The sequence below is a fragment of the Dasypus novemcinctus genome, chromosome X (genome assembly GCF_030445035.2).
Source record: "Dasypus novemcinctus isolate mDasNov1 chromosome X, mDasNov1.1.hap2, whole genome shotgun sequence".
Lineage (NCBI taxonomy): Eukaryota > Metazoa > Chordata > Mammalia > Cingulata > Dasypodidae > Dasypus > Dasypus novemcinctus.
In genome coordinates, this window is record NC_080704.1 from 54,154,361 (window position 1) to 54,180,481 (window position 26,121).

The 26,121-nt window shown below is 39.3% G+C and overlaps 1 protein-coding gene across 2 annotated transcripts in view; it reads right to left on the minus strand.

The window, feature by feature from the left end:
* SLC9A7 (solute carrier family 9 member A7) overlaps nucleotides 1-26,121 on the minus strand; it is a 145,021-nt gene that overhangs the window by 12,767 nt on the left and 106,133 nt on the right. The window contains exons 13-16 of one of the 2 annotated variants that reach the window (XM_004483955.5): nucleotides 20,400-20,459; nucleotides 14,393-14,456; nucleotides 5,500-5,582; nucleotides 1,278-1,383 (exon numbers count right to left, since the gene is read on the minus strand). In XM_004483955.5, the coding sequence (XP_004484012.1) occupies nucleotides 1,278-1,383; nucleotides 5,500-5,582; nucleotides 14,393-14,456; nucleotides 20,400-20,459 (313 nt within the window). The remainder of the gene's footprint in view (nucleotides 1-1,277; nucleotides 1,384-5,499; nucleotides 5,583-14,392; nucleotides 14,457-20,399; nucleotides 20,460-26,121) is intronic. The other variant, XM_058291848.2, reaches the window with a different exon arrangement.

Here is a 26,121-nt window from a genome sequence, read left to right on the forward strand (position 1 = left end):
AGGCCACTGGGCCTCTTCAATCATCACCCTCCTCCTGAGGTCCTTAGGATCAGACACAGGGCTTCCTCTCAGCAGGCCCCTCCCACTGCACAGCAGCCACGTGTTCAGGACACATGGTGATGGGGCAGCTGTAGCCCGTGTTCTCAAAGGAAGAGTGTGTCATTTAAGATCTTTAGTGCTCTGATGTGGCTGCCCCTTGGCATGCCGGACTGCCTGCTCCCTAGTGTCCACACCCATTTCCCCTTTGTACCACCTTAATGCACAGAAGCTCTCCTAACCCTCTCTGCCCGCCATTAGAATTTACTGGTTCAGGACCATTTTCCTCTCAGATTTGGGATTTGCATTCTGTTTCCTCATCATTAATCAAGTGAGCTTCAGCTTATTTGCTAATTATTTGAAGGCTTACATCAGGGTCTCAGCTCTGCCAATTATTAATTGTGGAACCGTGGGCCATTCACAACATCAATGAGACTCACTTTCCTCATCTGTAACACTGAAGTACCTGCTTATTCACAGGATGGCCAAGAGAATGAAGTAGGCTTTGTGAACTGTACAGTGCTCACAAATTTAAGAAGTCATTTCTACCCAGGATAATTATTGTGTTAATGACAAGATGATTAGGATAGGGGACGAGAGATGGGGAAGAAGAAAGGCCTTTTATCTCTCCTCCAGGCCTTCCATGTGGGTAGCTGTTTGCTCTCCTTACCTCTCTGTCCTTTAACCCACATCATTAGCTTAAGAGTCAGCCCTAAATTTAAGAATTCCACCCGTGCAGATACTCTTTCATACTGCACCGAGTCTATTTTTAAAATCTGAAAATTGAAACAAAGGACCTAACCACACCAACATAAGCTATTTATAAAACAAAATCCTTGCATTTGTGAAGTGCTGTGTAGCTCACAGAGTATTTTTACATACCTTATTTAATTCTCACAGCCAGCCTGTATTCCTCAGCCTATTTTACAGATAAGGAAACTGAGGTGCAGGGCACATAGATGGCCTATCAGGGCTTGGATTTGAATCTCCCTGTTCTGCTTCCAAACCCATTGTTCTTTCTACTACACCACAGCTGCTGATGTTGGGGAGTACCATAATCCTGGTTAAAAGGTTTCTCTGTAACTGTGTAAAATATATAAATATATAAGTTGGCCATTTCTAATCATTTCACTAAAGCAAAACCTGTAGATTTGGAGACTTGAGTGTGATAGGTTTCTTCTTCCTAGGTGAGATTACCCTGGCACGGTAAGCAGAAATGCAACCTGACACGCTGTACTTACGTCATACACCTGGGGACTGGTCAGACATCGAGCCAGCAAGCCACACCAGGCTGGGAGAGTGGTGGTTAATGGGGGGCCACTGTGTGTGAGGATGGGCTTCAAGTAACTTAAAAAAAAATATTAAGGAAAAATGTCTAAGAAGAAAACACACATCCAACAAACATGTTTTAAAAAACCCAGAGAGTAAATTATCCAGCACTATCAATAAAAAGTCTCTTTGCCCCATTTTACCAGTATGATATAGAAACTACTTGGAATATAAAAAGAACCTTAAACAGTTTGAATCAAAGTTTAAACTAGGCTCTCCATCAGTCTTATGTATTAACTACTAACTCGCAGGTTGGTGTTTTCCAATTTTCTGTCAAAAAGAATATTTGATTAATCAGAACACCCCTCTCTCTACAGTTATTTTGAATAGGGGCTTAGGTTTCAATCAGTATTCCAGCTTTTGACACACAACCAGCTCATGTCTTAGAAACAGGAAAGAGTGTGCCTGAAGTAGGTCCCCTCTGGCCCTTGTTCTAAGTATTCTTTTTAAACCACTCTCCAAAGAGTTCACGCAGGGAACTTGAAATGCTCAAGTTGGACAGGACCTTAGAGGTAACCTGGGGCTACTACAAATGAGAAAACTAAGACCTGGGAAGGTGGAATGATTTAACTAAGGATATGCAAATGTACATCTCCCAACTTCCTATATAGGAAGGACTTTTTTCACTTTAGCTGCTGCCTCTCTTCCAGACTCTTTCTAACATAGGTTTCTTAACCTCAGATTATTATTGACCTTTTGGGCTAGATCATTCTTTGCTGTGGGGGCTGCCCTGCACACTGTCAGATGTTCAGCAGAATCCCTGCTTTCTAGGTACTACATGACAGTAGCACCTTCCTCCAGGTGTGACAACCAAAAATTGTCAACAGACACCGCTGCATGTCCCCTGGGGGCCAAAATCACCTCCAATTGAGAACCACTGCCCTAACATGAAGGACAACTGATCTATGGAAAACTCAGTCTATGAAAATTTGTGATGCCAAATGCACAGCCCTATGTTGGAAGCCCCATGAGGTACCAGTCACATTATGATTGAGCCCTAGCATTTCTGATAGCCACAGCCTAAGTGATGCAGAAAACGTGGAGACTCAGATGGCAGCCTTACCTACAGGAATGGTCAAGACCCTTTAAAAGAATGTGAGACGCTGTCATTACCATCTGGGTACCCAAGAGGGTGACTGTTCCAAGCATCACCTGCCATCACTTAGAGGAGAACAAGAGAAAAAAAACTCTATCTACAGGAAGAAATGGAAGGTATATACTGTGGTAAATGTCTGCTTGAGGATTATTCAACCAGGGCAGATACAGGGACTCTGCTGGGACTTTTTACAAACAGAATAAATTCCCCCTTTAGCTTCTGTCCCTTAATCACATTCTTGGGGAGAGGTGCAGGAGAGGCTTTAGTTAACTTTGGGAAAAACCCCTACAGGCCAATCAGTTATCTTCTGTCTTTAGCTCAAAAGATGATAGAGGCTTGGATGTACAGGATGGCTGATATTAAAGAGTCAGAAGGGGAGCCCAAGAGGCCACTTTTCAGTTTCCTGCCTCAAGCAGCTCAAAGAGGAGCTCCTTCTTCCCCAAATGCAGCAGGCCCTCTAAGAACTTACTTTCCCTTTCCAATTTTTATTATAATTAATTTTACACTGTAGACATGTAACTTTTGTATTTTATTTTCTAAGGAAATTTTCTGTGCTTTGTCTACAGATTGATTCTAAGTGCTGGAAATGCACAAACATTCGTAATAATATCATTATATGAATATTATTCACTGCAGAACCAAGCAGAGCAGTTAAACTTTTGTCAGTCAAAGGAGAATCAGCAATAAATTGCAAAAAAAAAAAAAAAAAAAGGAGAATCGGCAAGTGTGTTGCTAAGTAAAGGATCTAATTCCTTTCGCACTTTATTCACTTCTTCTGGGTTATAACAATCACTGTTTCTTCAACATTTTCCCCTTCGTTGGATTCTTATGTCATATTTTTCCCCTTCTTATAGAGTCTGCAGGGTGCTAAACCTTCTGAATTCTCGCATGTCTGAAAGTCAATATTGTAAAGATGTCAATTTGATCTATAGATTCACTGCAATCTCAATCAAAATCCCATGATTTTTTTTTTATATGGAAATATAAAGGGCTAAAAATCAAGCCAAAGCAATCCTTGAAGAAGAAAAATTCAGTTCTTCAAAGTGGATGGAGTTGTTCTACTGGACATTAAAAGTTATTAACAGGCTACAATAAATAAAATGGAGTGATACTGGTACACAGACAAATAATTAATGAATCTGAATAGAAAATGAAGCTGATCTATCTACATATGTGGACAGCTAATTTATGACAAAGGTAGCACTACAGAGCAGTGGGAAAGCATGGCATTTTTCAATAAACAGGGCTCGATTAACTGGATATTCATATGGATGGATAAACAATGACTGCTGCCACACTGCACAAATAAAAACCACTTCCAAGTAGACTGTATATCTAAATGTAAAAGGCAAAACAATAAGGATTCTAGAAAATAGCTTAAGAAATTGGCTCCATGATTTGGGGTAGGCAAAGGTTTCTTAAACAGCACACAAAAAGTACTAAACAGAAAGGTAAAGATCAATACACTGAATTAAGACCTTTATTATTCAAAAGATAGTACTTAAAAAGTAAAAAAGGCAACCTGCAAAGTGGAAGAAGGTATTTTCAACACATATAAACTAGCAGAAGACTCATATCCAGAATATATCAAGGATTCTTACAAATCGGTAAGGAAAAAGACCTACAACCAATAGAAAAAATGGGCAAGAGACTTAAATGGGCACTTCATAAAGAATATGCCAAATGGCCAATAAACATAGGAAAAGGTGCTCAACCTTATTAGTATTCAGAGAAATGCAAATTAAAACCATGATAAGATACTACTACAAACCCACTAGCATAGCTAAAGTTAAAAAGACTGACAACATTAATGTTGGTAAAGACTGTGGAACAACTAGAACTCTCATACACTAGAGATAAGTGTGTAAAGTGATAACACCATTTTGGAAAACTGTTTATCATTAACTTCTGAAGTTGGGCCTATGCATGTAGTATGACCCAGCAATTTCACTCCTGGGTATATTCCCAAGAAAAAAACAAGTGTGTATATGTATAACAAAAGAATGTTCATAGCAGTACTTTTGATAATAGCTACAAAATGGAAACTACCCACATGTTCACCAATGGAATAAATAAATTGTAGTATATTCATCCATTGAAATACTATATAGCAATGAAATCAAATGAACTGGAGCTACACCCCATAGATGAACCACACAAAGGATATCAAGCCAGATAAATCAGACACTAAAATATGTACACTGCAAAATTCCAGTTATATAGAGTTCAAAAACAGGTAAAACTCATTAAGTGTTGCTACAACCTAGGAAAGTAGTTACATTCAGAGACCGGGGAGAAGGGTAGCAATTGAGCTATGACATAAGGCTGGCAATTTTGTGTTTCTCTACCCATTTGGTGTTAAGTGGGTGTGTATATTTTATGACCATTCACTGAGCACTTACTGAAGTGTAACATGCACTTTCCTGCATGTTATACTTCAGTAAAAATCTTTTAAACATTTTCAAACCATATATAACAACCTACCTTCCCATTTGATCGCTGTGTCAAATTAAGAAACCAGAAAGGTTTAACTTTTTGTTTTTCAGTTTTCCCCTAGGACCAATTAAACCTAGTAGACCAGGGTCTGACCGGCATGTGGCCCAGTTATATGCCAGGATCAGATCACACAAGTCCTGGATCAGACTTGGCTGAGTCCGGTCAGCAGGAATTATCCGCCTCACATGGATTAACTACCCAAGCTCCACTTCCGTTCCTGAACACAACATGGTTCGTTTGTGTAATTTTAACTAATTCACCCACAAAAGCGTACATCCCCTGAACACAAAGCTCTAAAGAATCACATGAACCTACCAGGTTGTAGGTTTGCTATTTTAATGATATGCAAACACTCTCTTCGACCAAAGAGATGCTCAACAGGGCTACTTGTAGTCACATGATCACTGCACACGTCCCAAGACAGGAATAACTGTACCTGTACCAAACACATATCTTTCCTTACTCATCATTCAGTAACAACTCAGCAAGAGGATTTCATCATCAATGTTTCACAAATACAGGGATGCCACTTAAAAGGATACTTGTGGTCAAAGCTGTACCACAGCCTAAATATCCATGCACTCTCCTGCTTTGTCCGGTTTCCTCTGGCAGAATCTGGACCATCCTAGGAACAAACAAGAGGACAAATGTTCAGTTGCAGAAAAGGGACCTGAAAGAAGGGGAGAAAGCTTCTTTTTCAACCATAACTTTTATAGATATAGAGCTCATAATCAAACATCCCATATCACCAAAGTTTCAAAGATACACTGGGAGTTAACTTTTTATCAGGAATTGAATAAACCCAAAAGGTAGACAAATCAGTCCCCAAAGTAAGGAGGTTTGGTCATGTCTTGTGGGTATTCTGAGTCAGTGTAGTACAAAACAAAATTTCTTTTGGCATTCTTATTGTTTTTCTCAAAGTGCCTTTCAGCAGACTAATTCTCCTAAAATAATCTATATCTTAATAGGCCAATATTGATTTATACAGCATCTTAAAGACAGCATCTGTCAAAACAACTTTCTAGGGCCCCAGAAGCTAGCCTGGAGAAACCAGGCTTTTTGTAGTTTCCTGACAACTTGGACAAGGATTCTCCCAAGTTCTTATCCAGGCATCTATATTATTTGTGTTCCATGGTGTTGCAGCAACTTGCTTCACTGTGAGCTTTGGAAGATAGGGTGAATGGGTGGGGGAAACAAAGTCAGAATTAACAATTCTGTTATCTATCCTCAAGTAGCAAGTTCCTTCTACTCTTCTCATGTCTAAATCAAATGTCCCCATCTTTTAATTTCCAAAATACCCTGCAAAATCAAACATTTGAGGTTTAGGAAATCTGTTCAGTACAAGTATTATAAACAATGAAATTAACATAAAAATTGGATTGACTGCTGCAATTTTAGAAAGTTAATGGGGCTTTATGTTGCTGGATGAAAGTAGAGACTGCTTGTAAAACACAGTCATTTTTATCATCATTTTTAATATTAGAGGGAGAGGCAACTTTACAGGTAAAGGACAATTGACAATACCTAATAAAAAGTTGAACCAAAATTACAAGGACTTCTAAATCACAGTGGATGTAAATTCCTTACTGTAATAGCAATGCCACAGACCAGCTGGTTGGGAGAAAGGATTAATGAGAGATCTTTGAGAGAATAAGCATACAGTTACAAGTAGAGTGAAGGAACACAGCAGGCAATTTATTTAAGTTCCTAAAGTTTCCAAGAGCAAAGATTATTTTTAAAAACTAAGTCTTCATGGTATTGAAGAATATTTAGTCACAGATATGGAAATGGCTTAGTTAAATGGGTCCTTCTGAGGAAGGGGAAAAATTAACAAGGAGAGACCCCAAAGACCAATTTTTTTTTTGCTTAAAAGTAAGAGCAGTCCTACCCCTCTAGTTGCAGACAGAAAGGGTTCCCATTGCCTTAGAGAATTTTTTTGTTTTGTTTTTAAGAAGGTACCAGAAATTGAGACCTATTTTTATCTTACATTTTTATAAATCATGTAGAAGAAGGAGACCACAGAAATGTCTCCGCTTGCAGATATCAATCATTCCTTAGGGTAATTATCCAATGACAATTCTAGGAAGATTTAGAAATGCCAGATTACTGCATAGAAAAGTAGTATTTTCTGATATGCAAAAATCTTTATGGAAAAAAAGTTTAAAAAAAATAAAGAGGCTCTAAGCTCTCAGTTCTATAAGTATCTATAGAATCTTACTAAAGAAAAACATAATGATAAACATACTATATAAACCATCAAACACAAAACAAGTCCCCCAAAGTCAGTTTCATCTGCTCCACCCCTGAAACAACAAAACAACAAATCCCTACTCTGTCATTTACCTTATGCAAGGCCACAATGCATTATCACCACCTGGAATACTTAAAGTTATTGCTGTCTCACCTGAAGGGAACTACAAGAGACTTATATAAGCACCAAAAGGCACAATTCAAATGACTAAAACAAGGGAAGGCCTTCTATTTGAAAGCAAACTAACAAAATGTCTTCTCCGGCTATAAAAGAGATACACGAGCAGTCTACAAAATAGGGTAAAGTAACCTCCATTTCCAGAGTAAAACCTGAAATGTAAGAAACTAAGAGACAATGATGAAAAGCTCATGAGAGGCAAAATCAGGACAAATTTTTAAAAAGTACAACTTTGTAAAAGGGGTGTTAAGAAACTTTTTATTCCAAGAGATGGTGCCAAAAGTATGAAGAGGTACAGGAAGAACTTAGATGAATCCATACTTGGGGGCTCTAGCGAAATCAGGGAGGATTCTGTGGAGCAGAACTTAGTTTTTAAGTTGACCCAGAAAAAGACAATCAACTCCTGCTGTGTAACATGTTTTGGGCTGCTATTGCAGACAGGCCAAAAGAGCCCTTTCTGTGGGGCAGGGCTGAGCAGGGGCCGGTGTGTGGGTATAGGCTGATCCTATGGCAGGTAGTTCCTTCCTGGCCTATACTTGGAAACTCTTGGATTTTTTATTTCCATCCATGTGCTAGCCATAGAAAAAATAGGGACTTGCTCTTTCTCTGAGCCCCTCCTCAAATCCTGCATAACCACCAGAAGGTTTCACATTCCCATGTCTTTAGCTCCAGTTACTACTACAAGAGCCTGGTACCCCCTTCCTTCTTCTCAGCTTCTCCTACCCACGACACCTACCTGGCCAACCCCTATTCATGCACAGGTTGGCTTCTCTGAAAAATGTTTCAAAAGTAACAGAGCCCTCTAAGAAGTACAGGTGAGACCATCACAGGCTCTCTCAACATTATCTGGATTCTAGTCTTAACTCTACTCCTGACTGTGCCATTTCCCTGCCACGCAACTCTGGGCCAGTCATCCAACTTTCTTTGCTTCAGTTTCCTCATCTGTAAAATGGACATATCAGGGAAACAGACTTGGCCCAGTGGTTAGGGCGTCCGTCTACCACATGGGAGGTTCAAACCCCGGGCCTCCTTGACCCGTGTGGAGCTGGCCCATGCGCAGTGCTGATGTGCGCAAGGAGTGCCGCGCCACGCAGGGGTGTCCCCCACGTAGGGGAGCCCCACATGCAAGGAGTGCACCCGTAGGGAGAGCCGCCCAGCGCGAAAGAAAGTGCAGCCTGCCCAGGAATGGCACCGCCCACACTTCCCGTGCCGCTGATGACAACAGAAGCAAAGAAACAAGACGCATCAAATAGACACAGAGAACAGACAACCGGGGGGAGAGGGTGAATTAAATAAATAAATAAATCTTTTAAAAAAAAAGGACATATTAATAATGACCCACTTCATAGGGGCATCATGAAACGTTAATGAATTTTTACACTTAAAGTGCTTAGAACAGTGACTGATACATGGTAAACACTCAACAAATATTGACTATCGTTATTAGCCAAGTGACTTTCTTGTGCTGCTTAAATAAGACACTTAAAAAATATTTAGCACAGTTCCTGCCTGATACATGGTAAGAGCTCATGTTATAAATTCAGTTCAGTTTCCGAAGACTGAAGCTGTGATTTCGAGCATGTGTTCATTGAAAAAAAATCGCATTCTATTAATGCTATTTGACCATCTTGTGGGACTTTTTACATGAGGGATTTTAAAACATTTTACTGACGTTATTAATAGAAAGCCTCAAAAAATAAAAAATAAAATAATAAAAATTAGAGAGGCACCTTCAAGGAACTCAATGCCACCAACTCTGCTTATTACCACTTTTTGAGCATAGAACAAGGAGTATCTATTTCTTCTGCATTCAATAAGCACTTAATTATGTGCTGGGCACCATGCTGAATGCTGAAAACACAAAGAGGAATGAGATTCAGTAGGAGGACACTGTCCTCCTGCTGACATATAGACAAATACATACATACTGCCAAATGTGATCAAGAAAAATAAAGCAGATAAGAGAACTAAGGAATGGCAGAAGGTCCTATTTTTGAAGTAATTTTTCTAGAATGAATAATGATCTCTAGGTACAGTCATATTTCATTCCATTCTTATATAATGTTAAAAGTTCATATCTATACTAAAGTTAAGATCATTACTCTTACAGCTTACAATAATGAAAGCAGCTTTTTTTTTCAAGGATAGAGGGCAAAATAAGGGTCCCTAAAACATGTCCATGTCCTAATCGCTGGAACCAAGGAATATGTCACCTTACCTGACAAAGGGGCTTTGCAAGTAGAATTAAGGTTGTCCAGGTGGGGTCCCATGTAATCACATGGACCCTTAAGAAAGAAGAAGAAAGAGGCAGGAGAGATTCAAAGCCTGAAAGGAACTTGAGCTGCTGCTAGCTTTGAAGCTTAAGGGGACCATGAACTAGAAAATGCAGGTGGCCTCTAGGAGCTGTGAGTGACCCCTGGCTGATAACCAGCAAGAAAACAGGGACCTCAGTCCTACTGAATTCTGCCAACAACTTGAATGAGCCTGGAAGCAGGTTCATCCCCAGAGCCCACCTTATGCCTTGATTTTGACCTTGAGAGGCTTAAAGCAGAGGCATAGCCCAGTCCACCAGACTTCTGACCTCCACAACTGTAAGACGATAAATGTGTTGTTTTAAGCCACTCAATTTGGTATTTGTTATAGCAGCAAGAGGAATCTAATACCAAGCAGAAGAGTCAATAAATGATGGAGTTGGATCTAGGCTCTTTTTCATGTCATCAGGACGATGGGGCCTGGGGTTTTTCAGCAGGGGTTAATAACAGGGTTTAGAGACAGGGAATCTGGTCTCTGACGGCGATACAATGATCATTTCCTTCACTGCTTAATGCTCTTCCCAGAGTTCCACACTGCCCAGCCCATTCTCAAGCTGTAAAGTGCACACAATCCCTGGGAATCTTGTTAAAATGCAGATTCTGATTCAGCAGATCTGGGTAGGGCCTGAGAATTGGCATTTCTAACAAGCTTCGAGGGGATGCCCTGGCAGCTGGTCTAGACTCTTTGGTGGTAGAGCAGACAGGGCCATCCACAACCTCATCTCTGCCATCTCTGCTCTCCACCCTTTACCTTCATTACATTTTCACTGAGCCCTAAAGGATGGCAGTTCCTTTGTCTTGTTTGCATATGTATTCCCAGAGCCTGAAATAATGTCTGCTGCATAATAGGTACTCAATACATATTTGTCAAGTGAGAGAATATAATATTAACTCTGAGCTTCTAAGAGAAAAAAAGAATAGCAGAAAGGGAAATCAGGAGCCAATGAGAGCATTCACAAGAATAAAAAGAAAAAGCTTGGTGTGTGTGGGAGGAGGTCAGGGAGCAGTAATTTGAGGAAAAGTGCCTCAGTAATTGTTTGAAGTTAAAGATTTAGGTGACTGGTATCACATTTCAGCCTGGAAGAAAACTGGTAGAGTACCCAGGAACAGGAGCAAATCCGATTTGCCCAGAAAGTCATTTGTCAATACATTTAGAAACAGTTGATTTTCTAGTTTTCCCTACACACACACACACACACACACACACACACAGTGGTTTCCTTCCCTCCACATTCCGTTAATATCCTGCTTGTGACTTTGTCCCACATTGAAAACATGATGTCTGCCTGCACATATGATAAATCCGGGATAAATCAGATTCATGCTGCTCCAAAGGCAGCCTTCGTCAATGAGTGCTTTTCTGTAAACTTTGGGAAGGAAGTCAGTGATGTGCCTGCATATCCGGACAACATAAATCTCAGCTGTGTCTGACATGAAACGTCCCCCTTTAATGGGGAGGGAGGCCACCCATGGGGCAGGGCAGCTTGCTTCCAGCTGGATTTGTTTTTGTTTTGGTTGCAAAGTCACCAAGAACTCCAGAGAAACAAAGTAACTGAGTTTTTTGGTTTTGTTTTGTTCTAATGAGTCAAACTTGCCAGGGACATGAAGCTGAAGTCTGCCCACAATATTCTTATGCTTCCCTCATATAAAGCCAAACCTTGGAGCCAACAGCTCCTTTTCTTCTCCCAAACGAGAGCTAAGAGTCTGTAGCTCTGAAGCCATGGCTGTTTATAATCTCGGGCTTCTAGAACCAATGAGGGAAATCATGCTCATTATCAGAGATGCTTTCCCTTCAAATATCAGTTGTTCGTTGGATGGTTTGCTTTTAGGAAGATCATTTAGAATATGAGGTAAGGAGAACCGCCCTTTCTTTTCTAATGGGGAACAAACATCTGGACTTTCTCCCTACCTCTGATTTCAGTTTCATGACATCACTGAGAGTGGGACCTGGATCCATTTCAGGGATGAAACCAGGGTTTCACCCAAAAATGAGAAGCCCATTTATTTCTGTTTCACTGTTTCTTGTAACCACTGGCTGCCCTCAGCTCAGCCTTTAGTGGTTCAGTGGAAAGAGAAGGCTAGGGGCAGGAGGATTTAGAGAAATAGGACCCTTTCTGCATAGGACATGAGTCATTTCTAAGAGGGTGTCATGGGGAAATAAGCTTGGAGTTTGCCTTTCACCTCGCCCCCAAGCTGACAGCAATCTTTCAAAATGTCAGCGGAACTGACTTTGAGGGCGCCTCTGAATGACTGTGTCTGGAGCTTGGAAGAAAGGCGGTTCGGGGAAGCTGTGACACACCTTGCAGGTGGGGTTGGCACATGGGGCACAATTAGGAGTATAGCAGAAATCACTGTCATCCCCATTCACAATGCCAAATGAGCGCAGTGCCCAGACAGCCTTCGTGGGCCATCTACTGCTTCAGGTACATTCAGGGAAGTTTCTGAGGCTCACTCCACCTAGGATTGGCCCTATTTTAGCTGTCACCACATGGACTAAATGCCCGAACCTACAGCATTCTGGACCTGCTGCTTTCTCAAACATCTCCATGGAAAAGTGACAGCATGCTTGTTACTAACTCTAATTACAGTGTTTCCAGGGTGTAGTCTTTATGATGTATAGTAAGTTCAGTTACACAAAACCAAGCAAAGCATTCATTTATTTAATTTCATTTATTTCCTTTCCAGATGCTTGAGTATGAAGTCAGGAGCAATGGAAAATAGAAAGCAGCAAAAGGGCCAGGGATGTTTTTACTACTCTGGAACTGTCAAGATGGTTTCTTTCCAAACCTGGGCGATCCCACTTGAACTAGTCTATTTTTCTTACAAACTTAATCTTGACTAACCACAGTTCTATGAAGAATGCCTGCAATATGGCAGCCATATCCTAACAGTCATTATTTTCCTTCCAATGAAATAAAGACATCCATCACGCTTTTCACCCAGATTTTCTCCAGGTGAGTAGCAGGATCTCTCAAACTGTTAGTCTAAATTAGCTGCTAGGTGCCTGATTATTGAATCCTTGTTTTCTAAAGTCCTTAATCAAACTAGAGGCAGGCAGCAAGTTTTCAAAATGAACTTGTCATTGAAACCATATGTTCCTAGTTGGCACAAATGCCAGTTGAAACATAAATCTCAAATGCCTTCTGGAGTACCATCAAAAAGGCACCAAATAGCCCATTAAGCTCATTGAAAAATCTGTCCAAAATGTCCTCAACTTTCAGATACCATGGCTTTGTGTCCTTTATGTTGGGAGCTAGAATGGACATAAATGCCTTATCAGACTGTGAACTCCCCCAAAGAGAAAGAAATCAGAAAAAGCTATAGGAACACTCCCTGGGTCCCACACAGCACCACATTTTGGGAGACTTGTTAAATTTGATTTGGTAGATGGAGTCATTTGGTAGGTCCTAGGATATCTGAAATATGCTGACTGGATTTAGGATTAAGTGCAACCATAATTGCGCTTCAAAACTAACTGGAAGAAAAAGAAACACTCTACATGCCTTTGCAGAAAATGTACGCATGTCCTCAAGAAAGGTAAGGGCTATACTACGTCATCTCTCACTCCTCCCATCTGAGCTCCCCCTCTGAGCCAGGCCACATGGAGAAGCCATGTGGAAGCATTATAGCTGTCATTCCTAGTCTTTGAGTCCTCTCAGACCTGGCACCAGACATAGGAGGGAACAAGCCTTTGGTTGATTCGAGTCCCCAGCCATCAAGTTGCCCCAAGCCTTGGAGTTTTCCCACTTGAGGCCCTGGACTTTATGGAGCAAAAACAAGCTGACCTTACTGTGCCCTTTCTGAATTCCTGACCCAAAGAATCCATGAATAAAATAAAATATTTGTGGTTTTATTCCCCTGCATTTGGGGCAGTTTTTTATGCAACAGTGGTAACCGGAGCAGATGGCAAAACTAAGGGCCAGCATCCTCCTCTCTCTGACATGAGGCTGATGCTCTTAGCAGCAGCAGGAACTCTTTCTACCCCTGCTCTCAGACTAGTAGGGCCTCAGCAGGCCCCTCCCAGATGCTGGCACAGTCCTCTGCCATTCACTGTCTCTACAGTCTCTCTTCCTAGCACTCGGCCCCAGGCTCTCACTGCTGCCACAACCATCCTGCCCAAATCTTTATTGTAAGCAGTATTATGACCTTCAACCCTAAAGGGGTGTAGGCTGCTGCTGCTCTTCCATTTCCGGGCTGGAGCAGAACTGAACAGCTGTTGAATATCCCAGTCCCTGGAGTGCTTGCCACCATCAATGTCTCTCCTCTCTTGCTCAGATTTTCTGGACTGTCAAATCATATCCCTCTCCTTCCCCTACCAGGGCAACACTAAGAGACTCAGAAACTGTTACAGTCAGCAAATCACCAATATGTCCATTCCTGAAAAGTAGGGAGCCAGGGACTTAGCTTAAACATTCTTTCTGGTCAGCCTACCCCCTTGATATGCTGTTTAAGAACACATACTCTGGGACCAAATCCTGGCTCCATCACTTTCTAATTCTCTGATCTTAGATGACTCAAACTCTCCAACTTTAGTTCCTAATCTGTATAATGGGGATATCAGTACCTACTTAATAAGGGTATTGTCAAGATCCTAAGGGAATCCATGTAAAGTGTCTGGCGTGCAGTAAATGCTCAGTAAATTTCAGCTACTTTTCATAATGTCTTCCCTGGGAAGAAGCATCTCTTCTGACTTACCCCTTGTAAGACTTGGAAGCTGTCGTTGTTGGGTGGTGGGTCTTGATCTGGGTCAACACCAACTCTGTAAACCACCAGTGAGAAAGACAAGGAGAAAAACAGAAAAGATTAGCTTGAACCATGGCAGTCCTGGTGACTGAATGGAGCCAAGATGCTGACCATCTTCCCAAAGCAGAAGGAGTGTGGTTATCTAAAAGGAGAGGAAGGCTGTCATGCAAGAATCATGAAAAAGAGGTCCTATACCAACATTAGACCCCAGAGGGCAGGAGGGGCAATTTCCAGTGCTTGTACACTAAGCAAGTTCTCTGGAAAATGGCACTCATGGGCAACTGTCCATCTGCCTTCCTGTACCATTATCACAATATGGGGCCCACTGCACTGGGCCTTTTCCTCTCTGCTGCTTCCTCACTTCCTCCCTAACTAGCCTTTTATTTTCCTAACATGTTATTATGAAACTTTCATATATGCAGGGAAAAGATGAAAGAATTGATAGTGAACACCTGGATATCTACCACGTAGAGTCTGCCATTGACAGTTTACTATATTTTCTTTATTGCATACCTGTCCATTTCTCTGTTGCAGCAGACTGAGTTATATACTCCAGCAAAACATGTTCTTCATCTTAATCCACATCCCTGTGGGTGTGAAACCATGTAAATAGGACCTCTTGTAGATGTTATTCTTAGTTAAGGAGTGGCCTAACTGAATGAGAGTGGGTTTTAATCTGGATTACTGAAGGCCTTATAAAGAGAACCTGGAAGTCACAGAAGCCAGACAGGCCACTGATCACCATGTGATGGAGGAACCCCAATGATTACTGGCAGCCAGCACCAGAACACTATAGTATTGGGGGAGAAAGCAAGCCTTGCTTGATTCTGGATGACTTCTACCTCAAAACTGTAAGCACTGCAATAAATTCCAGTTGTTAAACCAAAACCAGTTTGTGATATCTGTGATAGCAGCACTGGCAAATGAAGGCATCTATCATCCATCTTAGTCTTTAGATGTATTTCAAATTAAGTTGCAGACACCACTACACTTTCCCTAAATACTTCAACATGCATATCATTAACGAGAGTCCTGACCTGTCTATAATTCTGCTTGCACCCTCCCATGGTAAAAGCACCTGAGAACTCACATGTTTGAGATCAACAACTGAAGACAGAAAGGAAAACAAAGTGACAAAATTCACTTATAACAATTTCCACTATTAACTCCTTATCCCCATACCTTCCTCATTCTGAAGCAGAGAATTGTGACATGGACACATGGGGCAACAGGGGAGAAAACAAAAATGCCAGGAAAGCTGTCTTCCCTCATTTACTCTGAAATGGATGAGTATGGAAATGGACAATATCATAAGAGGAGCAACAAGAATATAGGTTTCAGCAGGTTAGGTCTGATTTGACCATGAGGAGAGGTGCTGAATGGGCTAAGACAGGGGTGTTACTTGCAATCTGGTACCCAGGGCAGACACTGGATGTACATAGCCCCTGTATGTTTGTACCTCACTTTTCCTTTTCTTCCTCCCTGTCCTCTATCTATGATGCCCAGGGTATTTCTTGAGAAAAGAGACTAAAAGAAAAAAGAATAGATAGAACAACACAGATGTACCCAACCCCTCAAAGCCAACCTCTACTCACTGTTATTCTAGGCTTGTCAAGCACTAACCCAAGGTGCCCAAGGAAATCAGTAGAGAAACTGGAAAGTCACACCAGAGTTCCAGGGCCCCCAAAGAATCAAAATGGTACAGGAGAGATTACATATTGGATTCCTAGCTGTTGATATTTAGCCCTCACCTGTTTTTAGAGTCTCAATGCATATTATATATATAGAAAAATCCTCTCTATAATGGTTTTGTCAGCATTCATAGGATAGATCGATAGCTAGGAATCCAATATTTTCTAATTCTATCATTCCTTTCATGTTTATAAGATGACAGTCATCTGTGAAGAAGAGCATTCACAGGGATTTTATTTACTTATTTTATGTATTAGTGAAGTGAGGAATGTCTCCATTGTCTAAGTTCAAGCAAAGTTTTACTGAATATTTACAGGTTGTATCTCTACAGGATCCCAACAGGAATTTGGGGTGTTATTAATGAGAAGGACCAAAGTTAGTAGACAGTTAATTTTCTAGAAGAGAAAAAAGTGATGTCAGAGAAACATGGCTGCAATTAGTACTTTCTAGCATCTGCAGTCCAGTTCAGCAGTCACTAGCCACATGTGGCTATTTAAGTAGAAATTTTAAATAAAACTAACTGAAATGTAAAATTCAGTTCCTTGATCAGACTAGCCACATTTCAAGTACTTGATGGGCACATGTACTGGACACTGCCATCATTGCAGAAAGTTCTATTAGAGGTGATCTAGACTTAGTCTCAGGATCTCCCAGAGCAAATAGCAAACATCATGAGTTTGGGATGGGGTTAGGGTAACCCTGATTTAGTGAGTTTGTCAAGTTATTCCAATGTTTTGCCTTAGTTGTTTTGAATTCTGGCCTGGCCACATGAGCCCAGGGTCAGATCTCTGGTCTTAATCCAACCCTTACATGAAGGAGTGCCTGAAGTTACCAGGACTTACATGAAAATCGTCAAAACTGAATCTTTACAAGTGGTTCTTGTTCCACAAAATATATTTCAATTCTTGTTAAACAGAATTTATTTATTTTCTCCCAGATTCAGGATCTGAAACCACAAATTGTAAAGATTCATGGACACAGGGTGCTATAATAGGTTAAGAGAAACCTAACTGATTCTCATAATTGCACAGTGTTCTTTTCCAGGTAAGTCCTGGAATGTTTTTTTGAGCTTCTCCTTCTCATAAAACTGAAAGGCAGGGGGGAAATGCTAGTTAACTGGGATAAATAGTTAATCAAATTCCAACCCATGCAGTCATCTTCAGATCTGGTTGTGTTCATCCCATGGACATCCGTAATGCTGAGGACAGTCCTACCCAACATTTCCCTTCCTTGCTTTTTTTAAAAAGATGAAATAGTCTTTATCTTTTTTTAAATAAAAAGATACACGGATCACACAAAATTTTACATTAAAAATATAAGAGGTTCCAATATACCCCATTCCCCACACCCCTCACTCCTCCCACATCAATAACTTTTTATTAGTGTGGTATATTCACTGCCTTTCATGAATACATTTTGAAGCACTGCTACACAGCATGGATTATAGTTTACATTGTAGTTTACACTCTCCCCCAGTCCATTCAGCGGGTTATGGCAGGATATATAATGTCCTACATCTGTCCCTGCAATATCATTCAGGACAACTCCAAGTCCCAAAAATTCTGCCATTTGAAATACAGACCTTCGCAGCATTCACCTGCTGTCAGCCACTTGTCTGAGATGCAGCTCATACTTATGACAGCACAAAGCCTAAGAAGACTCCCTGGGCCCTCCCACAGGAGCAAGGAATGTGGGAGGGCCCCTTGGGGCCTCTTGGAGGTTCCCGCTCCTATTTTAAGTGCTGAATAAGAGATTCCCGAAAAAGAAAACACCTGTTTCCCATCTTGCAATCATTTTTTAAATGCAAAAAGAAAACAGACCAGGGCTGTTAGACATAAATGGATGTGCTCTGTGATTTCTTTACCCATTCAAGGTGGTTTACTGTACAGTGATTTAATAATTATTTTAATGGCAGGGTCAAAGACCTCTTGGACAAATCCCCAAGGATAACACTGAGCCCTGTGGCTCCCTACAGATGGCACCAACTTTAGGGCAGAGCCCAGAACCAAACTGGTCTCTGCAAACAGTAGATAAAGCAATGGACAGGGGTGTTTGGTGTTGGGTTAGGCAGCAATAAAGACCAGGCACAGTATTTTAATTATAATGCCCCAGGAGCATTTGGGGCCCCCTAAATTTCTGAAATTCCTAGTTTCTGACAAACTATCCACAGTACGTGTAGCAGTTTGATATGGTTATGAATTCCAAAAATAGACATTGGATTATGTTTGTAATCTGGTCTGTACCAGATTACAAACATTGGATTGTGTTTGTAATCTGGTCTGTGATTGAGTTATGAGTAGGGCTTTGATTGGGTCATGTCATTACGGCATTGAGTCTCTGCCCTTTGGTGGGTGGGGACCCACAGATAAAAGGCATGGCAAAGGACAGAGTTGAGGATTTTTGATGTTGGAGTTTTGATGTCGGCGTTTGATGCTGAAGTCTTAAGCTGGAGCCCCTGGAAAGAGACAGAGCTGTTCACCTGATGGTCTACAGCTGACCTTGTGGAGAAAACAGAGGAGCTGAGCCCAGAGGAGTCCAGGAAGCCTGAACCCTGGCAGACGTCGGCAGCCATCTTGTTCCAACATGTGGAAATAGACTTTGGTGAGGGAAGTAACTTATGCTTTATGTCCTGGTATCTGTAAGCTCCTACCCCAAATAAATACCCTTTAAAAAACCAACCAAATTCTGGTATTTTGCAAAAGCACCCCTTTGGCTGACTAATACAACATATATTTTTCTCCTGGCCTGCTATAATACTTTTGATCCAGGATACTATGTAAATCTGGAACTTTTTGTGCTGTTTTATTATATCATATTTTAGCATTCCCCTGAAACATGAGGGTTGAGCTCATCATAGCACACACAACAGTCTTTTCTAGAATGAACTGAATTATCCTTATTTTCATTAGGAATAAGACAAATGTGGGGATCCCATATCAAATGAGAAAATAAACCAATTAAGCTATGTGTTCCTTCTGGAATGAATATTTATAACTAGTAATTTCCCTTTTGGTTTAATAATTTGTGTATTCTGATTAACAGCCATGTACAAGGCCATGAAATCTCAGAAATTTTAGAAGTGTTCTACTTTGTTATATTTTAAAATTTGAATATCCTAGTTCCTGAATAATTTGAGAAATACGAGACAGAAACCCTTATATCAAACCTTGAACATCAGCTCATAATCCGAATTCTCTCATGTTGCAAGGGTAGTAACTTACACCTTGCTTGAAGAACTTTGTTTCTTGAAAACAGGATGCCTCAAAGGAAGGGTTTCCTCTGCAACTCAATTGGTATCTGAAGTCAGGTCTCTAAAGTGAACTTTTTAAATTGCATGTGTGAGTCTTTTTTTATATAGTAGATAAAAATGTGAACTCAGAGAGCTTCTATGCTTCACTTAGTTTCATGTGTGTCATTACTGTATATATCTGGGGTCTGATGATATCCCCAGATCCATGCCCCATTACAGGTATCACTGCTTTCACCATTGCCCTCAGTGAGTGAAATACTTTAGCAATGCCAAGAACAAAGTTTAAGTCTGTTTTGCATTTGATTTTTCTACCAGCACTGGGAATTCGATCAGAAAGAAAGCATGCTGATTAAAGAAACAGAAAGGAGAGAAGAAACAAAGTTTTTTACTCTGACTGCCCTGACATTATCACTCTTAAGCATAATCATATCATACAACTGAATGGATATTGAGAAACAAATTACGTCAGAGAAATCTTTCATTATCTTTTGCTTAAAAAATCTGTTTTTTGAATTTTCTGATTTACCTTAGGTACAAATACATAATTTTTAAAAAAGTGTTGCTATTTAATTAAGATGATGTAAGCCATACCCCAATCATGGCTTAAATATGAAATTCTGGTTCTCTTTATGAGTTAAAAGTCTAATTTACTAAACCATAAGCAGGACTTTGTGGAAAAAGGATTTGTGCCTCTGAAAATGGGCTGCTTCTAACACAAAGTTCAGCTTTCCAAGAAGGAAACATTTCCCAACTCAGATTTTTGGTGTTGACAACTGCATTGTCCAAAATGAGGGGAAAAGGGAGCAGAAGCCCAGGAACATATCAATCAACCCAGAGAAAGGGTGGAAAAAATGATTATAATTAACCTAAACTTTTGCCCTTTTGCTGAAAGGGGTAGGGGGGTGGATACACACAGGAAGGAAGAAAGAAACAAACAGCATAAAGAGAAATATTTCAGGTTAGAAAGAGGAGAAAAGCCAGGCCTGGTTAATTTTTTCTGAGGATGTCCTGTGTCACCTGAAGTACTGCCAGCGGTGTTCGTTCTGGTCCTCTTCGGAGGGCTCCTCGACGCCAACTCTGGGCAGCACAAGAAGGGAATGTGAGTGTAATGGGGACAATGGAGGAGCCAGGAGCTCTGGGGACTTCCTCAGGTCCATGTCCACCAAAGAATAGGCCATCTCACTTTAAATATCAATCCATACACTCCCTTAAACTATCCCCCATTGTCCAAACCCAGAGAAGCGGAAAGGCAGCTAAATTTAAATTTAAAGCAACAATGTTAGGAGCCAGGTACAATGAGGTTCAATTAGAAGTGAAGATAAGCCTCTCAAAATACAATGGAATTTAAATCAAAAGTACAAATGCAACTCATAGAATATGAATTTATACAATTTTCAGGAATTCATATGTTTTATAAAACAAAGTACATCCATACAAACAACAGAAAACAGAAAGTTAATTATTATTAAAGACACACTTGAAGTGGCTTTAGAAAAAGAGCAAAAAGCACTATAGTACTGAAAATAACAACAAATTTTGAGGACAAAGGTCTCCTTTTTTGCCTCTAGACAAGTAAACCACATTGTCCACAGGTTCAACATAAAGGCCAGGAACCCAACTTCTGCTACTCTCTTTACCTTGTGGCCTTAGAGTTGATGTGGTCTATTTTCACCTTCCTTAATAATTGCTGAGTTATGCAGAGTGCATTTGAACTTTACTATCATGCTAAAGCAGGGTTCATTGGCACTAGTGACATTTTGCACCAGGTTGTTCTTTGTTGTATGTGGCTGTCTATTGCAGGATGTTTAGCAGCATCCCTGGCCTCTACCTACAAGATGCCAGTAGCACCCTCCCCACCACCTGCAGTTTGGACAACTGAAAATGTACGACTCCAGAAAATGCCAAATGTCCCATGGGGAGTAAAATTTCCCTTGATTGAGAACATGCTAGGTCATACTTTCTCAATGGGCATGACATCGTCCCCAAAGGTATAAAAATTGGTTCTTGGGGGACAAAAATATCTTAGACATTACAAGTGGTTTATAGCTTTCCAAAGGGCTACAGTACATAAGCAGATATATGGCATATCAGTAATATTAAACTTTCATTGGGCAATTAGAAAAAAATACCTTAAAAATGCTTTTTAAGGGGGCAGTAATGGAAAAGAAGTTCAGAAACATTGTGCTAGATGATGCCCAAATCATCATGCTACTAACAGCCCCCTGAACTATGCAAGTGAGAACATGATGCTTAACATGGTACTTTTAATTAGTTACATGCTCAGAATGTGACTTAAACCAGACTCTATATATTCTTACAACATTGAAAAATTGTAACAAATACCAGAAAAACAAGCCAGATTCCTTTAATATAAGATTCATTGTCTCTTGAGTAACAGTAATAATAACAGCAATAGTTATACTATGAATAGTAATGATAATATAGCAGCTAAAAATGTACTGCGTGCTTACCAAGTGCCAGATGGTATATTTAATGAGATAATTCTTTATATCATATATGAGATTAAATGTAATAATACATTATCATCCTCATTTATCCACTAAGGATACTGAGGGGTAGAGAGGTTAAATAAGTTGCCCAAGGTCACAAAGTCAGAAAATGCGAGGAGCCAAACTTCCAACTCAGGCTTGTTAGACCCTAGGGCCCTAGTTCTTCACCTTATAGGATATTTTGATAACAAGGTGGCGTCTTTAAACTTTTTGAAAATATCCAGTTTAAAATACTATCACTACACTATATTCAAATACTAATACTATAAAGAGCTTTATTATTATTCCTTATGTTATCTTACAAAGAATTTTATTGTAAATTATCAGTCGAACATGATTATATCGAGCAGAGTGTTCTTACTTGTCCTTGGATGATTATATTACTGCATTCTGGGGTAGGAATGTTACCTGTTCATTTGACTGACTGGGTGTGTGCAGCTCCACTACCCCCACCACTTCACTTGTGTGTCACTTGAAGTTAGGGTCTCCAAGAAGACAACCACCATGCCACTAAAATATGCTTTGGACATATACAAGACTCATCTGCTAAAATATACCATGATCATTTTTCTAAGTTGCCAAAAGTAAGTCCATTGTGCATAACAACACTTAGGAGACTAAGAAAAATATATAGTTTAAGCTATAACAAAATAATTTGATCATTTTGCTGTTACATTGTTGGTTTTTTAAAAATATCAATGTTACAAGTTACTCTGTTAACACAAGATAATTACCACAATAAAAAATCTGCTTTGGTCTGTGGTTATATCCCACCCTCCTCACTTTTGTTCACTATTCAATCTTGAGGGATTTGGGACATCTGGTGAGCCAAAGTTTACAATTATGTTTTAAAATATCAATATAACGCACCAATTTATAAAGATAAGTTGGATTTATGGAAAGGAGTAGCCTGACTTTGGACTTTTGGTAATATTAAATTTCTATTTCATAAGCACACTTAAAACTAGCCATGGGTTTAAAAAAAATCACAGCTAACTTCTAATTATTCATGGTAGAATGCCAAGACCCATTCTGAGCTTCTGGCTTCTAAGCAGCTATTAAACAGCTCATCGAGGCCTCTATCAGCAGCCTGGAGAAATAAGGAGCAAGTAGGTACTGATCCTACTGAGGTTACAGAGAAAACACCACACTGAACCTCAGGGGGTTTCTGAATCAATTTAGAATAAGAACCTGAGTTGCTAAATGATCTGTGGCCATGAACTAACAACACAAACCACAAGCCTGAAAAAAAAATAGACTCATTATCCTTTTTAAAGGGATTTCCTTTTGATGCAGTCTCTGTAAATGTCAGTTTCTATACTTACATACTGGCTATTTATACATATCTGGGAAAATGCAATGAACTGACACCATTTATACTTTTTACCCATGGCACACTATCCAGTGCTATTTAGAATTGGACAGAAGAAAGGAAATAAAGATAGGAGCAGAAATCAATGAAATTGAAAACAAAATCAATTAAACAAAAAGCTAGTTCTTTGAAAAGATCAATAAAACTGGCAAACTTCTAGCAAGACTGACAAAAAAAAGAGAGAAGACACAAATTACCAATATCTGCAATGAAATAAGAGGTATCACTACAGACCTTGCAGACATCAAAAGGATAGTAAGGAAATACAACAAACATCACTACACACATAAATTTGATAGCTCAGATGAAAAGGACCAGTTTCACAAACTACCACAAGTCACTCAATATGAAGCAGATTTTAATAGCCCTATAACTATTAAAGAAATTTACTTCATAATTTTAAAAACTCCTAAAAAAAGAAATCTTGAGGCCCAGATAGTTTCACAGAGAATTCTGCCAAATGTTTAAAGAAAGTAATCAACACCCTTATACACAAACTCTTCCAGAAAATAGAAGAGTAGGAAACATGTCCTAATTCATTTTCTAAGGCCAATATTGCCCTGATACCAAAAACAGACAAAGGCAGTACAAAAATCTTTTTGAAAAAATAAAAAGCCACAGGCCAATATCTCTTATTATCATAGACAGGAAAATCCTTTACAAAGTATTAGCTGACAGAATTCAGCAATATGTAAAAAGAACTGTATGACACGACCAAACAGAGTTTATTCCAGGGAGGCAAAACTGGTTCCATATTGAAAAATTAATCAATGTAATTCACCATATTAACAGGTTAAACAAGAAAAATCATGATCATATCAATTGATGGATAAAAAGCAATGAACAAAATTCAATCCCTGTTTGTGATTTTAAAAACTCATAGAAAACTATCATTAGAGGGGAACTTCCTCAACTTGATGATGAACATCTGCAGAAAAATCATACAGCTAATATCATCCTTAATTGCAAAGAAAGAAAGCTTTCCTGCTAAGATCAGGAACAAGGCAAGAATGTCCAATCTCACCATTCTTATTCAACATTGCCATGGACATCTTAGAGCAATGAGGCAAGAAAAGGAAATAAAAGGCACACTGTTTGGGAAAGGAAGAAATAAAAATGTCCCTATTTGCAGATGATATGATATTCTACATAAAAAATCTCAAAGAACCTACACACACAAATAAAACTCTCTGAGAACTAATAAATGAGTTCAACAGGTTGCAGGATACTAGATCAACGTACAAAAATCTACTGTATTTCTATATACTAGCAATGAACATGTGGAAACCAAATAAAAATACAGTATCACTTATAACAATGTAAAAAAAAAAGAAAAAATACTTAGTTGTAAGTCTTAAAACATGCCCACAACTTCTCTAATAAAGGGGGAAAAAAACTAACAAATCATGTACAGGACTTGTAAGCTAAAAATTATAAAATGCTGATGAAAGAAATCAAAGATGACATAAATATTGGAGAAACATCCCACATTTATGGATGAGAAGATTCAACATAGTAAAGATGTCAATTCTCTCCAAACTGATAAACAGGTTTAATATAATTCCTATGAAAATCCTAGCAAGATTTTTTTTGTAGCTATAGACAAGCTTATTCTAAAATTTACAGGAAAAGCAAAGGAACTAGAATAGCTACAACAATTTTGAAAAAGAAGAATAAAGTGGGAGAAATCACTCTACCTGATGCTAAGACTTACTATATAACTAATGTCATCTAGTCAGTGTGATATTGGTGGAAGGATAAGACACACAAATCAATGGAGCAGAGCAGAGAAACCAGAAATAAACTCATATAGATATGGCCAATGGATTTTTGACAAACGAGTGAAAGCAATTCATGGAGGAAGGATAGGCTTTTTAACAAATTGTGCAGGAATAACTGGAGAGCCATAGGCAAAAAATAAAACTTTTACCCAAATCTCACATCTTATACGAAAATTAATTCAAAATGGATCACAGATTTGAATGTAAGGTGTAAAACTATAGACTTTTAGAAGATAAAATAGGAGAAAATCTTCAGGACTTCATGCTTGGTGAAGGGTTCTTAGACATGACACCAAAAGCACAATCCATAAAAGGAAAAAATGATAAATTGCACTTTATCAAAATTAAAACTTCTGCCCTATGAAAGACTTTGTTAAAAAGGATGAAAAGATGGACTACAGACTTAGGAGAAAATATTTGCAAACCACATATCCAACAAAAGACTAGTATTTAGAATTAAGAACTCTCAAAACTCAACAGTAAAAAACAATCCAGTTAGAAAATTGGAAAAAGACTTGAACAGAGATTTCACCAAAGAAACTATATAAATGGTAAATAAACATGAAAAACTGTTCTACATCACTAACCATGAGAAAAATGCGAATTAAGACCACGATGAGATATTATTATACACCTATTAGAACTGCTAAAATAAAAAATTGTGATAACATCAAATGTTGGTGAGCATGCAGAGAAAACTTGATCTTTCATACACTGCTGGTAGGATTTCAATGGTACAACTATGTTGGAAAATAGTCTCTTTCTTGTAAAACTAAAATATGATCCAGCGATTGCACTCCTAAGCTTTTATCTTGGAGGCATGACAACTTGTATTTATGACATTTTGCACTCCATTTAACCCTTTTCTGTACACAAACTTGTACATGAATATTAACAGCATTTCTATTCACTAGTCAAAAACTGGAAATTACCCAAACTCTTTTCAATGGGGGAATGGTTAAACTAACTGCGGTACAACCATACTATACAATACTATTCAACAATAAAAAGGAACAAACTAAAGATACAACAAGCTAGATGGATCTCCAGGGCATTAAGTTGAGGGGTGGGGAGAA